Source organism: Prunus dulcis, chromosome 1 (assembly GCF_902201215.1).
Source record: "Prunus dulcis chromosome 1, ALMONDv2, whole genome shotgun sequence".
In the NCBI taxonomy this organism is placed as follows: Eukaryota; Viridiplantae; Streptophyta; class Magnoliopsida; order Rosales; family Rosaceae; genus Prunus; species Prunus dulcis.
Genome location: NC_047650.1, coordinates 31,219,532 through 31,235,873, shown reverse-complemented (window position 1 = coordinate 31,235,873; position 16,342 = coordinate 31,219,532). Strand labels below are relative to the sequence as shown.

Below are 16,342 nucleotides of genomic sequence, written 5' to 3'. Positions count from 1 at the left end.
TAAGGTGATTTTATTGGATAAGAACATAACAATTTAAAATTTCATGGCATCAATTACTTAGTTATATCATTTTAACTAACTAATTAATGAGTTTATTAAGTAATTGATGGTTATGTAATAGTAGTTAAATATGTTGAGTAACACAAAATGTTTTCGACTTGTTTAGTGATTCAAAACATTTATGGTACATGTAATATATGTGACAATTACTCATTTGTGGCAATAATATTTAAATATTTATTTTTTAATGATATTTTATTATTGTATTAATACAACATGTTCGGAGACAACATTCATCCTCTTGGTGATATTTTTTATTTGCTTTCCGAAAAGGAAAAAAAACTATTTTCGACCATGACCTTTTGTCGGAAATAGAGTACAACTACTTCCGACAAAAAGTAGCTCGTCGAAAATATACAAGTTATTTTGATAATACCAAAATGCACCCTTGAAACTAGTTGATTATTACCGAGAAGAACTAGTTCCCATCAGAAATAACTAACTATTTCCGAGGGCATAATAAATAACCATGGCATTTCCGACAACAGTGACTTTTGTTTGAAATACAACGAGCGCCAAGGCTTCCAGCAAAAAAAAAAAGTTTATTTCCGACATACTTTGAGACTTTTTTTTAGGGTACTATCACTATCGGAAATAAAATGCATCATGGTGACATGCTTCTGATGGTCCACATTTTTTAGTCGGAAAAGGCACATTTTTTCAAACATATATCACACGCCACTAGGAAAAATTGGAAAGGTCTTTAAATCTTCAATCTTCTATAACAGTGCAGTTCTGACGGGATTTTAACTTGGGATGTCTTGACTTGCAAGTCTGGAGCATGTGGTTTGGTAGAAAATTATGAAACTTTGAAATAATGATCTTCAATGTCTTAGCTTTCATCTCCAATTGGCCTTGCGCTAAAATTCATTCAAAAAGTCAATTTTCAGGCGAAATCCTTCCAAAAGCGCAGAATAGCTGAAAATAAGGAAAGTAAGGTAATAATGCTCTTTTTAATTAATTTTTTCCTACAAAAATCAAATATAAGAGATTTAAAAATATAGTAAATAATGCACTTATCAAACTACCTCAAACCTATCTTTTGCTAGTCCTCGAGCAAAATTAGAACAAAAGACAAAAACAAAAAAGAAACTAACTAAACCACTTTCGCAAGTAAACTCGATGACACTTAGCATGTGCCACAACCTGTTAAACCTCTAGGTGTCCCTAGTAGGAGGAGTTGTGTCACATGAGGGTTACCATCATTATACCCACAAACTTTTTCCTACAAAACAAAGTTGTTAAAGGCACCACTTTAAACAAGCTAACAAAAACAAACATTTGCATCACTAAAGCTATGCCACTTTGAGTACATTGCATCTTGGTGTAACGTGTAATACCAAAAGTCATAACATCAAAGCTTAAATACAACCACACCCGAACGCCATGGAATTATTTTGCCTTGAATCTAATCATCACCGGATATCACTCTATAATTTTTCTTTCCAAATCCTAGGCTTACACTCAAATGTCATATATGTGTATGAAGTTATGTAATGGACATCAAAATTTTAACACATATGCTTAGCTTGAAGAATGGAAATTTCTGAAAATAATGTTTCATGAAAAGAATCAAATACTAAGAACTAGAGTACATGCCTCACCTCGAAGCAAGATTTCCAAAAGATCAGTTAGGTCTTCTACTTAGATTGTAATGAAATGCTAGGCTCGAGTTAAGAAAGAAAGGAAAGGAATAACAAAAACTTAGGACATACCAAAGCATTATTCATGATCACATACACGGTCCGCTCCTTTTGAACATTTTGTAATACTTAGCGTCCAGGAATTGTGCATCTTTTCTATTCCGTTTGGAGTAATTTAATTTGACCTTTTATTCTTTTGAATTGCAAAATACTTTTCTTTTCTTTTCTTTTCTTTAGTATTCTTTTTGCAATTTTACACAGACACCTTGGTACACGCCAATTCTTTGGTGTAGAAATCAACTTTCTTATTTTCATCACTTTGGCACATCCTAAGCTATAAGGTATGGCTTAGAAACAGGTTATATAGGTTAAAGATAATAGGGGTGATGAAAGAAAGGTTAAGTGTTTGGTTACAAAGGGGTTAATGACACACACAAAAGGGTAGGGTGAAAGGTCTTTTAGTGGGTGAAAACATGCATAGCCTAACATCATCTCTCTAATGGTCCATCCAAATTGGAAGCGACGTACCTGCAAAAATAAGAAAATTCTTTAGTATCCAATACAAACCTAATAAGAGCAATCTAATTAAGAATAAAATCGAAGATTGTTTAAGAGTAGAAACAATAAAACCCCTCTCAAAGAATGGCTTTTGGCTCAATATCTCACAAGGATAGTCTCCACTAATATTCCATAGTCATTTGAGCGTAGCAACTTTGTCCACCAAAATATTACGAGTATGGTATTGTGAAATGCAAAGATTATAATGCAATAACCATTCATGGCAACACATTAGTAAAGCATTCATGATCAAAACATGGCATATACATCTCTATTAGCAAGAAAAAGTAATAGCTTTAACTAGAATTCACATTTCGGAAAAACTGCATCTTTTCAATTTTGATCTTAGATCAGTTTTCAACAATTATCTCTTAAAGTACTGCACGAATTTTGACAAGCCTTATATGCCAAGAAAATAGACAAACAAACACACAACTATTCTTTAGACAAAATACTGAAAACATATTAAAACTGCATGAAAACTGAGGTTAAAGACAGAAAATAGTACAGAATTGCAGAAAAATTCCAGTTGCAAACCTTTGTTAAGAAAAACAGCCGTAACTTCTAAGCGAAAAGTCAGAAAACGAGCCTTATATGGCTGGAATATGCACAAAAAACTGAAGAAGGCAACATGGGCCAAATCTTTAAATACATTACAGATGAAAACATTTTCAATGAAACATAAACACTCATGTTTTGCATAACTCGAAAAAGACTAAAAACAAAAAACAAAAAAACACAAATGTTACCCACCTCAAACCTAAACCAAATATTGTCCTCAATGTTTAAAATATATATATATAAGGAAGGACGAAGAATAGTAAAAGCAATGAACCCGGGGAACACACAACCGAAAATTAAAAATATAAGGAACGAAGGTACCTAGTTGGGTTGCCTCCCAACAAACGCTTAGTTTAGAGTCAATAGCCCAACTTTCAAATATGTTATTTGGGATTATTGAGGAGGACGTTGGTCTCATTGTAACACCCCGACTCTAAACTAAATTCCTAAATTTAAAATTTTCAAGTTAACTAATTTTTTGAATTTACGGATTTACCCTTGGGTTAGGGGTATTTTGGTCATTTTATTATCCGGACAGATTTTGGGGCAGTGGCTGGTATTTTTGGGTAGATCGTATTGAGTTGAGTCCGTAGACACGTAGTGGGCTCGATTCGGAGTTGTAACGAAAAAGTTACGATCAAAACATCAACAATGGCAAAACCGTAAATATTTCGAAGTTGTTTTTTTTAAAAAAAACCAGATTTCTCTCTCTCTCTCTCTCTCTCTCTCTCTCTCTCTCTCTCTCTCTCTCTCTCTCCTGCGAAAAAACCCAGAAATCCCTCCCCCTCCCTTGCGACGACAGCGACTTCTCGTCGTCGCCACCGCCACCACACGCCGCCACTTGGGGCGGCACCGGTTCCGCTGGAACCACCACACTTTCTACTTTCCATTCCACCCCACCACCACCTCGATCCGCCGCCGTGGTCGCCGGAAACAGCCACGAAACGTAGCGGTTTTGACAGATTTTCACCCAACTTTCGGCCTCTCGTTCTCTCTCATTTCTCCACCAAATTGGACGAGTAAGGTATGGTTTTCTACCTATTTTCCATGCTCTAGCTGATGGTTGGGTAGGATTTCGTTAATTTTGAGCGTAGATTAACTGAATTTCAACTTAGGTTTTGGCCGGTTTTGGGTTTCCGATTCCGGCCACTTCCGGTCAGTTTTTGGGGTATGCCCAAGAACAAAAGTGACTCTAAATAGGGTGTTGTACCTAGGATAGGAGTCTTGAGCCGAGGTGTTGAGTTTTTCCGACGAAGGGTTATCGCTTTGGACACCCACGCGCTGCCAGCGCGTGTGGCGGCGCGTGGGCACTGTAGCAAACGTGAATTTTTGTCCCAATGCGATCTCCTGGTTGTCACGAGTGCGTAGGATTTTACGGATCTCAATTCGGACATCGTATGACTATTGAACGGATTTCCGCATTTTGTGCGTTATCCGGGTTCGATAGGTTCGGACCGTTGGATCGACTCCATTCCAATTTATGTTACTCTAGACTTTCCTAGGAACGAGTAGGATTTCACGGATCATGAATCGGAGCCCCGGATGTTCCGATTCAATAATTTAAAGTTTGAAGATTTTTCGATAACCGTTCGATCGTGAGCGATCTAACCGTCCTTTTTGGACCAAACTTACGGGACTTGTGTCTTAAACCTTGTGGAACTCTTAGGAACTTCCAGTTTGTTCCGTTCTTCGTACACTCGCTAGAAACCCGGGAAATTAGGATTTTTAATTCAAGTTCTCATTCGAAACCCTTTATATTAATCCCGTATTTGTATTCTGAAATAGGTACTCCGACCACGCATTCGCAGCAGGCGGGACCCTCTCAGGGTCAGGCAGTGTGGGACTACTTGTGAGTGGACTTTGTTTTCAACTTATAAGCATGGTTTTATAATGAGAATTTTATGCATATGATTTAAATAGTCATTGAAATGCATGTTATATTTAATAGTTAAATTCTTTATTTTCATAAAGTATTGGTAATATATTTGGGTTTTGACATATTTGAGTATCTTGAGTATGTATATGGATTTTGAGAATTTATATATATGTTTGGCTATGTGTGGGGTACTTGGGTTGTTGAGATGAGATTTTGGAAAGTGATGAGTATAGAATGTCAGTTTGGAGTGCTATAAGCACTACCCTATGTACCTCCCCTGATTTGGAACTTGGATACGGATACTTGAGATACTCGGGGCATCCTTGACGGGATGTTGCTGTAGACCCTTGATTGGGTAGTCTGCGCGCGTAGGACTGGTCACAGACGTACAAGTTTTGAGGGTATCGACTGTACGTGCTGGCTGAGAGTTAGTCCCCCGGTTGGACGGCTCGTTCCCTAGTTACATGGTGAATTGAGGACTCTTCATGGGGACTCTGCCATGGTGACTAGTCAAACAATCCCCCGGTTGGATTGTTTCCCCGGTACAACTAGGTGTTGGTCATATTTATATTATTATTATATATATGTATATATGTCTCTTATATAATATATATTTACATATGTATATAACTATTCATTCATTCTTGTTTTTCGGTGAGGATACTTCCTTGCGGTCGTGCCAATGGGTACGCTTTCAAGAGTTTGGTTTGGGACTTATAATATTTAATTGGTGGGTTTGTTTAGTGTTCTGTTTGGATTTCGGACTTGGCATCCGGCATTGGTTTGGTTTTGACTATATAAATATTTATTTGATTTTGATGATTTGGGATGCATTCGGATTTCTTGCTTGGTTTATTAAACAGTGGGGTTATATTATGTTGGTTTACACTGAACTGAACTTTATTTTTGTCCACTCACATTTTTCTGTTTTGCGCCCCCAGCCAGTAGTCGACTGAGCTCCGCAGCTGAGCCGGATCGTGTGCTCACGAGCTTTGAGCCATCGTAGGATTCCTTCATTCTGTTTTCCTTGAACTTTGTTTTTGTTGTATTTAAATTCCTTAGATATGCTCTGTTATCGCCCTTGCTAGGGTTTGATCTTTGAGGCCGGAGGCCTTTGTTGTAAACTGTTTATTTGCTTTAAAGCATGCTGCTGGTTGGGTACCTTAAACTGTGATTTTTGAGCAGGTTGAATTTTTGGGGAAATGTTCGTTTTACATGGGAGACTCTGCCAAAATTTTTGGTAGAAAGTCTCGATTCTTAGTAAGTGGACCCAGCATCGGAGAGATGTCGGTAACGAAACGGGATTCACTCCGGTTTTCGAGAATTCCGGGGCGGGTCCTGTCACTCATCCTAAGAAATGTGGCTGCCACATGTGGTTTCAATCAACGGCCTTTGACTTTGAAGGTTGTATCGTCATGATCAGTCTTGATATGCTTGTCATGCCACTTCTTTGTATGGTCCTCGTAAATTCTCGCACTCTCATATGATTTATTCTGAAGTTCTTCTAACTCATTCCTTCCTAGGTCGTATGGTTTTGGTTCATCCAAGTATAAGGTAGGTTCGGCAACCCTTGGCTTTTTAGCTTTGGAGGTGGAGGCATGTACCAATGGATGGCTCGAAGTCTCCTTTTCCTTCACTTTTCTGTGAAATGTTATTGGTTCAAAAACTTTGAAGGTTGCTTTTTCATTCCCAACTCTCACAGTTCGTAACCCTTCTTCCACGTCAGTAAGAGTTTTCGTCTAATAATCAAGAATGGACTGCCCAAAATTAGACGTGTCTCAGTATCTTCTTCCGTATTCCAAATCAAAAAATCAGCCAGAAATATGAATGTATCGACATTTACTAGAACATCTTTAATAATTCCATCAGGATATGTGATTGATTTGTCCGCAATCTGCAAAGAAACAATAGTGGGTTTAATTTCACCAATACTAATCTTTTTAGCAACAGATAAAGGTAGTAAATTAATGTAAGAACCCAAATCACATAAAGCTTTTTCAAAGAAATTACTTCTAATAGTGCATAGAATTTTAAAACTTCTTCTATCTTTTTTCTTTGGTGGAAGCTTCCGTTGCAGGATGGCACTGCATTTCTCAGTTAGTTGGATTTTCTCATGATCACCAAATTTCCTTTTCTTGGAAAGGGTGTCTTTCATGAATTTTGCATAATGAATTTTGCATAACTTGCATTTGTTCCAAAGCTGCAGCTAATGGAATGTTGATTTGTACCTTTTTGAATGTCTCCAAGAAATTAGAAGATTGCCATATTTTATTTTTCTTTAGTCTCGCGGAAAAGGGATCGGTGGAATATACGGCTTCAATGGAGGAGAAGGAGTCGGCATAGCAGCATAATTTTACTTCTTTTTGGATTTCTCAGCTTCTTCCTCTTTTTCTAAATTTTCTTTTTCCAAGTCGACCGTTGCATTCACTTGTTTTCTCGAAGTGTGATTGCCATTACATGTTCTTGATTTTTTAGATTAATTTCAGGTTGGCTTCACAATACTCCTTGATTTCTTCCACTCAATACATTAGCTAGTTGGCCTACTTGCACCTCCAAATTCCGAATAGAAGCATGTTTTTTCTAAAATTGAGTTTTTGTTTCAGTCATAAATTGGGTGGTAGACATAGTCAACTGAGTAAGCCCATCTACCAAATTTATTTTATTCTCTTGAGGCGGAAAGCCAGGTGGTGGTATTCGCACATTCTGATTATTGCTCCATGAAAAATTTGGATGGTTTGCCAACCGGGGTTGTACGTGTTGGAATAAGGATCATTCCTTTGTCGATTAAACTCTGCAACTTGATTTACTTGCTCAGAGGACTCGAATGGGTTCCATGTAGTGCACTCAGAATTTGGATGAGGGCATGCACAAATCGCAACCAAAATTAGTATTAGTGTTCACAGCATTAACACTCAAAGGTTCAACTTTTTTTTTTTGTAAGGTTAGAAATTTTTGTTGTTAACAAAGACATAGCATCGATTTCCAAGACCAAGACCCTAGCTGGCTTCAGATGCACCCTTTCACTCCGCTATTGGTAACTGTTGGAAGCCAGGGTCTCCAATAGTTCGAATGCTTCGGTAGCCCTTTTTGCCATTAAAGCACCTCTAGCTGCTGCATCAACTAATGTCCTACTTGTTTGACTCAACCCACTGTAAAAAGTTTGAACTTGAATTCAGGTTGGTAGCTCATGGAAAGGACACTTACGCAATAAATCTTTGAATCGTTCCCATGCTTCATAAAGAGGCTACTTATCATACTGAACGAACGACATAATATCTTGTTGGAATTTTGCAGTTTTGGCCGGAGGGAAAAAATTTAGCAAGGAATTTTTTGGATAAATCATCCCAAGTACGGATGGAATCTTGTGGTTCTGACAGTAACCAAAGTTTGGCTTTATCCTTTAATGAGAAAGGGAATAGCCTTAAACGAACTGCATCATCAGTTACCTTATTGAACTTGGATGCATTACAAATCTCCAAAAATATCGCAAGATGTATATTTGGATCTTCGTTCAGCATACCACAAAATACGGATGAACTTTGCAGCATGGTGATCATGGAAGGTTTAATATCAAAATTGTTGGCCGCTATAGCAGCACGTCAGATCATTAAGGGAGTTGCCATTGGGATGGCAAATTCCCTCATTGCTCTTTTAGCTTCATCCGCCATAGATGAGGGTGTCGGAAAAATACAATGTACTTGAAAAGAAAAAAGAAAAAATCAAATTAAACTCTGAATTAAAATATATTGATATTAATATAAAATAAAGCAGCCCCTGGCAGAGATGTCAAAAACTTGTTGTGAAATTATTGCAAGCATACAATTCAAAAAAGTAATATAGAGATAAGTATTCCCACGAAGACTATAATTTCTCTTTGAGTATCAATTATGATTAATGCAGAAGTTTATTTAAACAGTTAATTAGGAAGATTGATTGATTTAATTAAACTAAAACTGTTATGAAAAATAACAATTTAATTAACGATGGAATATCAAGTTTGATGAGACACTAGGGCATCCAATTTCACCATAACCAATTCCACTTAATTCTTATTGCCAATTAACCTTAGTTACTAACCATGTTGACAGTTGGTTTCTCCTAATTAACTTGATATCCCCTCTCGGGCTCAAGCAAAAGTATTCTTAATTAACAACCTATTCTTTCTTGAGCAACGAATTTAGAAAATCAAGAACCCATTAAGTTCTATGAGAAACTGTAAGAAAACTGCATGAGTCATGTTAGTCCCTCTCAGGCACTCATTCAAGACATGGTATTTGTTACAAGAAGCAAACACCAAACATCTCATCTTGGTCTCCGTTTGGATCTCAATTAAATATTAGCTAAATATTTAAGGAATTAAGAACAGTAACAAATACTTAACATGGAATAGTAATAAGAAATTAATATAACTATAAAAATTAAATATTCATGGTTAGGCTACATCGTAGCCCTAGGACGAGAAATTAGTTCATGACAAAAGAAAAGATAAACAAGAGAATTGTTGTCATAAAACCGATTTGGCAGATGAATTTGATCTCTGGATTCTCCACAGCAACACCTTCGTAAGCTCCAAAAGCATCGTGGCAGCAACTCTTGGCTCTCTCTTTGATATATTTGTGGGTGTAGTGAAATATGGGTCTATGGTAGAAAAGATTAGAGTGACCTTACATAGTTTAAAACAACTAAACCTTACTCTAAAAAGGCCGGAAAAACTCTCCTAAAGCAAAACAAATTCCTAAACAATTAAGGAAACAAACTAGGAAAGAATCCTTATTTGACTTGGAAACACGTCAGCCAACTTGCACACACATTTTTGGGTCGTTCTACTTCCTGGAAAATTCTGGACAAATATGAGAAACGAAGCTTGATCTCTAAGCTTTCCAAGCATATATCACACGCCACTAGGAAAAATTGAAAATGTCTTCAAATCTTCAATCTTCCACAGCAGTGCAGTTTTGATAGGATTTCAACTTAGGCTGTCTTGACTTGCAAGGCTGAAGCATTTGGTTTGGTAAAAAATTATGAAAATTTGACATAATGATCTTCAATATCTTAACTTTCTTCTCCAATTGGCCTTCTGCTAAAATTCATTCAAAAAGTCGATTTTTAGTCGAAATCCTTCTAAGAACGCAGAATAGCCGAAAATAAGGAAAGAAAGTTAATAATGCTCTTTTTAATTAACTTTTGCTACAAAAATCAAATATAAGAGGTATAAAAATATATAAAATAATCTTATGTATAAAAATATATAAAAATATATAAAAATATATCAACATGGTATAAACATCATACATGTGTATAATCTTATCTTACTTGATGGTCCAACCTTTTGATATAAATCTACAAAATGAGATGGACAAATGCTATTCTTGGAAAGGAATAGTCTACTAGAAGTTACGTACGGGAAATAAATTTGTCGATTTTTGAGCAATGGTCTGTGTCTCGTAGCAGTAGCAAACAAATTAGATACATAGTTTTTCATGTGAGGCTGCCCACCACCCTCCATTACCAATTTACCATCACCATGCATGCGTATGGAAATGAAGCAGGTAAAGTTGGGAAGCAGACATCGCCCCTTTAACCAGTGAAAATCATTTTTTGGCCGCCGATAAGTTGAACCAACATAAAATTAAGTTGCAAAATGGAAATGAAGCAGGTGAGTCAAAATTAATGACATTAGGATCCTTCCAAGTATAACAAATACAATGATATGACCAGGAATCTCTCTCGCTTTTCAAGTCATGCAACTTACTTTGGGTTTGAAATCGGAACAAAAGATGATTAATCATTTCATATGTGTGAGGCTTCTGGATACAAACCAATATAACAAGGCAACCCCGCCCATTGGAGATATAAATCTGCAAAATGACGTGGACAAATGTTAAGCTGGGATAAGAATTGAATTTTCAACCGCAGCAAACAAATCAAATACATAGTTTTTCATGTGAGGCAGGGCAGTCCTGAGGGCGTGCAAGTGGTGTCACCGCATAAGTTCCCTAATTTTTAAGGACTCTAAAATTTTTTTACATGTATATTATGTATATTAATATTATAGGTATTATATATATACTTGAGCGTGCAGAAAAGTAAAACAAAGTGTGTATTTGGCAGCGACGAAGCCAGAATTTCATGTGTGTGGGTATCTTTTACAAATTATAAAGAATCAAAAGTTCGAACTCACAGTGCATACAAAAAATAGTATATATATATATATATATCACTATGTCAAGAATTATATTGCTTATTGGTTACAATCATAATTGTGCTCGACAAAGGGATAGACAAATACATTTTAAGCAAGAAAATTTGTAAGAGATAGACAAAGAGTAGCGATTTAGCAAATATCTTTAAAGCTTTTCCCCCCATTAAATCCAATGGAAAGAAAAAATCAAAATTTCACAAACTAAAAAAAACCTTAGGTCCCTTCATACATTCATATATCATACATGAAAAAAAATATTTTATGTAAAAATATTGACTAAGTATGAAAAATGGTTTTTTGAAATAATCATTTTTTCTCAAGATAATTTTTGGTGGCTTTTATTCCTTACACATCAAATAAGAAAACTTGATTTTATGGGATTTTAGTATAAAGTATATATTGACTTAATGAGCCATCATTTTCAGCCAAAATCATATTTTGCACTAAAATCAATTTTCCATATTTTGATTTGGTGGGAATTTGATTAGTATTTTTATTTGAATCCAAATATGGAGTAATATAAAAATAAATGAAAGTAAAAGGACAAAGACATTTATTTAAATGCTAAAAATGGAAATAAGGTAATCTATACACTTGGAGTGCACCACCACCAATTGAGCAAATGGGCAATTTGAAGCACCTCATTGTGTCTTAATAGATCCACCACAACACATATAGGTATATATCAAAACATAAAGTATTTAAAATAATATACATATAGAAATACATAACAGTATATTACTTTTAAAATATATAAAAACTTAAGTGGGGGCCCGGGACCACACGGGTCCCAGTGTGGCTCCGCCCCTGGTATTTGGTTGGGTTGAAATTCATACCCTTGATTTTAGTAGGTGAGTTGGGTTCAAGTCCATGTTGTGTCATGCAGTAGTTGTACTTTTACATTTCTACTTTTTTTTATTATTGTTAACAACAAAAAAAAGAAAAAGAAAAAGGAAACACATCAAAGAAGAGGAAAGCAATATGTACAAGCTTTCTTCAATCAAACAAAAGAATCTGGACTGTATGTTTTCACCCATTCAAAATGAAACAAAAAAAGCTCATGTCTTCTTCCTCTTCCATTTTCTCAAATTGAAACATTAAAACTTTTATGAATGTTATTGCATGCTAATAGATGATGAATTTTAATTTAATTATTAAAAAAATTGTTTTATTGTGTTAAGTCATGGCAAATTCTTTTATAAATATTTTCGCATTAAACTAAGGACTCTCATTTAAATTTCACTCAGGATCCTCAAAATCTCAGCACCAACCCTGAGGTTGACCCGCCATCCACCATGCATGTGTATTGAAATTACGAATGTTGATTTCATTGCACCGATGGAGAATACGTTCACCACAACAATTAAGCCAGTAGAAAAGGCCAAAACGGCACCTGAACTAATAAATAATGTGAGCAGGAGGCTATGCTATCTCTTTTTTGGTCACTCAGAATCAGAGATAGAGAAATCGTATCTTCCCGGGGGAATGTTAGCAATCTTCTCTCTAACCTTCTCTTTTGGACATTCTCCCTTCTCCTCATGACATGTGTCATTTTCTTTACACTGAAAACAATGACATTAATGCATTAGACAATATATCTTTTGTTCCCAAATTTACCCTTATTAAATGTATTAACTTTATATTTCCTTCAATTTACAACTTAACTTAAACAATTAAATTTTAAAAATAAACATTAAAAGTTCAATTAAATAAATATTTGAAAATAAAAACGAAGTATACTCCCCTAAAAAAAAATCTGACGTTAATTTTGTGGAAGAATTTAAAATTCTCTTTTAATTTTTTAACAAGGTGAAAATAAAAGTTAGTTTGTCCAATGCATTTAATAAGGGTAAATTTGGAAAACAAAACATACATTGTCTAATGTATTAATGACANATTAATGCATTAGACAATATATCTTTTGTTCCCAAATTTACCCTTATTAAATGTATTAACTTTATATTTCCTTCAATTTACAACTTAACTTAAACAATTAAATTTTAAAAATAAACATTAAAAGTTCAATTAAATAAATATTTGAAAATAAAAACGAAGTATACTCCCCTAAAAAAAACTTTTTTTGGTTTCAAAAATAAGTATTGCAATAAAACCTTTCAAAATTATGGAATTTTAAAAAAATACAGATAAATATTTTTTTAAAATTAATGAACATTCTAATTAACTAAAAAAGTTAAAAGATAAAAAGCCAACAGAGAAAGAAGGGGAAAAAAAAAAAAAACCCCAACCCACCGTGCACTGTACTTCTCACTCTCCTCCTTCAATCCATACCTCAAAATCCATTCTCCTTTCCCTCACCCAAAAAAAGTAGTAAACAGAATTTTTTTTATTTAAAAAAAAAACTGACGTTAATTTTGTGGAAGAATTTAAAATTCTCTTTTAATTTTTTAACAAGGTGAAAATAAAAGTTAGTTTGTCCAATGCATTTAATAAGGGTAAATTTGGAAAACAAAACATACATTGTCTAATGTATTAATGACATTGTTGTAAGTGTAGAGAAAATAACACATATCATGAAGAAAATAGAAAAAATCCAAAAAAAAAAATTAAAGAGAAGGTTATTAGCATTCCTCATCTTCCCGAATAGATAGGGGGATATACCCCAAGAAAAAAACTCGGTTGATTGTTCAATAATTAGACTTGTCTACCAAGTGGCGTTGAAGTTTGAACAATCTTCACCGCCTGCTATACTAGCGGACAAACTAAACGCATCGTTTTTCATATGATAATGTTACTTTTGACGTGATCAATGCATTACTTCCTTAGCGTAGAATTTTATCTATAAAAATAATTACATGAGGTGGTATCGATATCACGCCTATATAATATGTGTGACTGGGCTTTCTAAGTTTCCAAATTACCAATTAGTTTCAATGGATTATTCTCTCCCTTATGTAAACTCCATCACTGCTTTTTTATTTACAATAATCACAGTTTTCTATTACTTCTCACGCAGATGGAGACCTGCCAAATTAGCCCCAACCGAAGCCAAGGGTGCATGGCCGATATTTGGCCACCTTCCCTTGCTAGGAGGATCCACACCTCCTCACATCACATTGGCAGCCATGGCTGACCAGTACGGGCCTCTCTTCACCATCCGCCTCGGCGTCCATCCATCTCTGGTGATAAGCAGCAGTGAGATAGCAAAAGAATGCTTCACAACCAATGACTTTGTCTTAAACTCGCGTCCAAAGCTCGCGGTTGTGGATCACATTGGCTATAACGGCGCCATGTTTGCGTTTGCACCCTCCGGACCCTTCTGGCGAGAGATGCGCAAGATTACCACCTTGGAGCTGCTCTCTAACCGAAGGCTTGAGCTGCTCAGACGCATTCGAGTCTCTGAAGTGACAACTTTCTTGCAAGAATTGTACAAAACTTGGAGCACCGAGGAGAAAAGGGAGAGCAATAATAGCGACGGAGTTTTGGTGGAGTTGAAGCAGTGGTTTGGAGACATGACTTTGAACGTGATTCTTAGAATGGTGGCCGGAAAGCGTTATTTGGTTGCGGCCGATGAGGATGAGAAGAAAGAAGCAAGTAGGGTTCAGACTGCATTGAGGGAGTTTTTTCATTATTGGGGGCTATTTGTGGTGGGTGATGCGGTGCCTTATCTTCGGTGGTTGGACTTGGGTGGGCATGAGAAGGCAATGAAGAAGATTGGTAAAGAACTGGACGCCATTGTGGGAGAGTGGGTTGAAGAGCACAAGCAAAGGAGGGCAAGTGGTTATGCTAAAGGGGAACAAGACTTCATAGACGCCATGCTTTCTGTGCTTGATGGTGCAGACCTCGGCGGTTTTGACGCTGACACAGTCAACAAAGCCACAATCTTGGTAATCAAACATATGCCTATAGCTTAATCTATACAATTTACCTTAATATAAATAATTAATCAAATAAATTGTACTTTTGCAGACTATGATTTCAGGAGCTAGCGATACCACCATGGTCACATTAACATGGGCAATATCACTATTATTGAACAACCCTCACGTGCTTAAAAGAGCCCAAAATGAACTGGACACTGAAATAGGCAGACAGAGAGTTGTGAGTGAGTCAGATATAAGCAAGCTGGTCTACATCCAAGCCATAGTGAAAGAAACGCTGCGTTTGTACCCAGCAGCACCATTATCTGGACCACGAGAGTTCACCGAGGACTGCACCATAGGCGGCTACCATGTCTCAAAGGGCACCCGGTTGATCACGAACCTTTGGAAGATCCAAACCGACCCGAGAATATGGCCCGATCCATTGGAATTCAAGCCGGAGAGGTTTCTGACCACCCACAGGGATGTTGATGTTAAGGGATTGCACTTTGAGTTAATTCCATTTGGAAGTGGGAGAAGAGCATGCCCTGGCTTGGCATTTGGGCTTCAAATGGTGCAATTTACGTTGGCTAGTTTTGTGCATGCGTTTGAAATCTCCAACCCCTCGAGTGCACCGATTGATATGACTGAAAGCTTTGGACTGACAAACGTCAAGGCGACCCCTCTTCAAGTCCTCATCAATCCTCGTTTGCCCTCTCAACTTTATGGATAAAAGGGCTTGTCCAATATGAGTCTCTATATTTTTTATTTCTTAGTCATATACCTATCACTCTCTAAATCTATGTGTAAAACTTAATTTCAAACATAAACGACCAGTAGGATATAAGAGGTCATAGTATTCCTATGTTTTTACATTGTTGCCACCAAACTTCATATTTAATTTATAACTAGCCTCTTGGCACACGCTCATGCATGTGCCAATTGGTTTTCTTTATTTTATTTTATTTTTAGAATTAAGAAAAGATAATATAGGTAGTTATGTTCCATAAAAGTAGGACCTATTATCTGATTTTATTTTTAATTTTATTTAATATGAAAAATTGTGAATTTACCATATTATCCTTATTTAATTAATAAGTTCAATTCTCAATGTTTAAATTAACCAAAGGCATTTTCTGGTATTTTGAATGTTTCACCATTCTCTGCCTTTTGCTTTATATATATATATTTATTTATTTCAACCATTTCATTAACTGAAATAAGTGTAATTTATACTCCTTATTAATAGCATATCAATCACCCCATTTCTTTTGGTTGCCATTCTCTCTAACATATTGCCCCTTAAAATTGTAAACCAAAAAAATTATATATGTAAATTACACATCCAGTAATGTACCTACGAAAAATATAAATATAAATATATACGTATAAAAATATAGGTATATTATTTACCAAATTTTTTTTTAAAAATAACTTGGTCAGTTACTTTGTAATTGAAATTTTCATACATTTTTCACAAATTAAAAATAGGCACACAATAATTTATAGAAAATATAGGTACATTATTTACCCATAGGTAAAAATACCTATAAATGCATACAGGTAAATTATTTACCTGTAGTTTTTTTTTTTTTTTTTTTTTGGCTAAGGATTTATCTTAGTT

The 16,342-nt window shown here is 35.6% G+C and overlaps 2 protein-coding genes across 2 annotated transcripts; both read left to right on the top strand.

Annotated features, from left to right (window-relative positions):
• Positions 1–3,202: 3,202 nt before the first annotated feature.
• On the top strand, positions 3,203–5,845 carry LOC117618050. The gene is made up of 4 exons (XM_034347680.1): positions 3,203–3,241; positions 3,625–3,846; positions 4,608–4,671; positions 5,640–5,845. The coding sequence occupies exons 1-4, from the start codon at positions 3,203–3,205 to the stop codon at positions 5,702–5,704; spliced, it is 390 nt and encodes a 129-aa protein (XP_034203571.1). The 3' UTR covers positions 5,705–5,845.
• A 7,942-nt stretch (positions 5,846–13,787) lies between these two features.
• On the top strand, positions 13,788–15,596 carry LOC117614803 (cytochrome P450 CYP82D47-like). The gene is made up of 2 exons (XM_034343710.1): positions 13,788–14,745; positions 14,828–15,596. Exons 1-2 carry the CDS (start codon positions 13,792–13,794, stop codon positions 15,449–15,451), a joined length of 1,578 nt encoding a protein of 525 aa, XP_034199601.1. The 5' UTR covers positions 13,788–13,791; the 3' UTR covers positions 15,452–15,596.
• Positions 15,597–16,342: the final 746 nt, after the last annotated feature.

Coding starts and splice junctions, on each gene's coding strand:
- LOC117614803 (XM_034343710.1), top strand. CDS start 13,792: ATGGATTATTCTCTCCCTTATGTAAACTCCATCACTGCTTTTTTATTT. Junction 14,746..14,827: donor TCAACAAAGCCACAATCTTG/GTAATCAAACAT, acceptor GTACTTTTGCAG/ACTATGATTTCAGGAGCTAG.
- LOC117618050 (XM_034347680.1), top strand. CDS start 3,203: ATGTTATTTGGGATTATTGAGGAGGACGTTGGTCTCATT. Junction 3,242..3,624: donor AGGAGGACGTTGGTCTCATT/GTAACACCCCGA, acceptor TTGCGACGACAG/CGACTTCTCGTCGTCGCCAC. Junction 3,847..4,607: donor CACCAAATTGGACGAGTAAG/GTATGGTTTTCT, acceptor ATTCTGAAATAG/GTACTCCGACCACGCATTCG.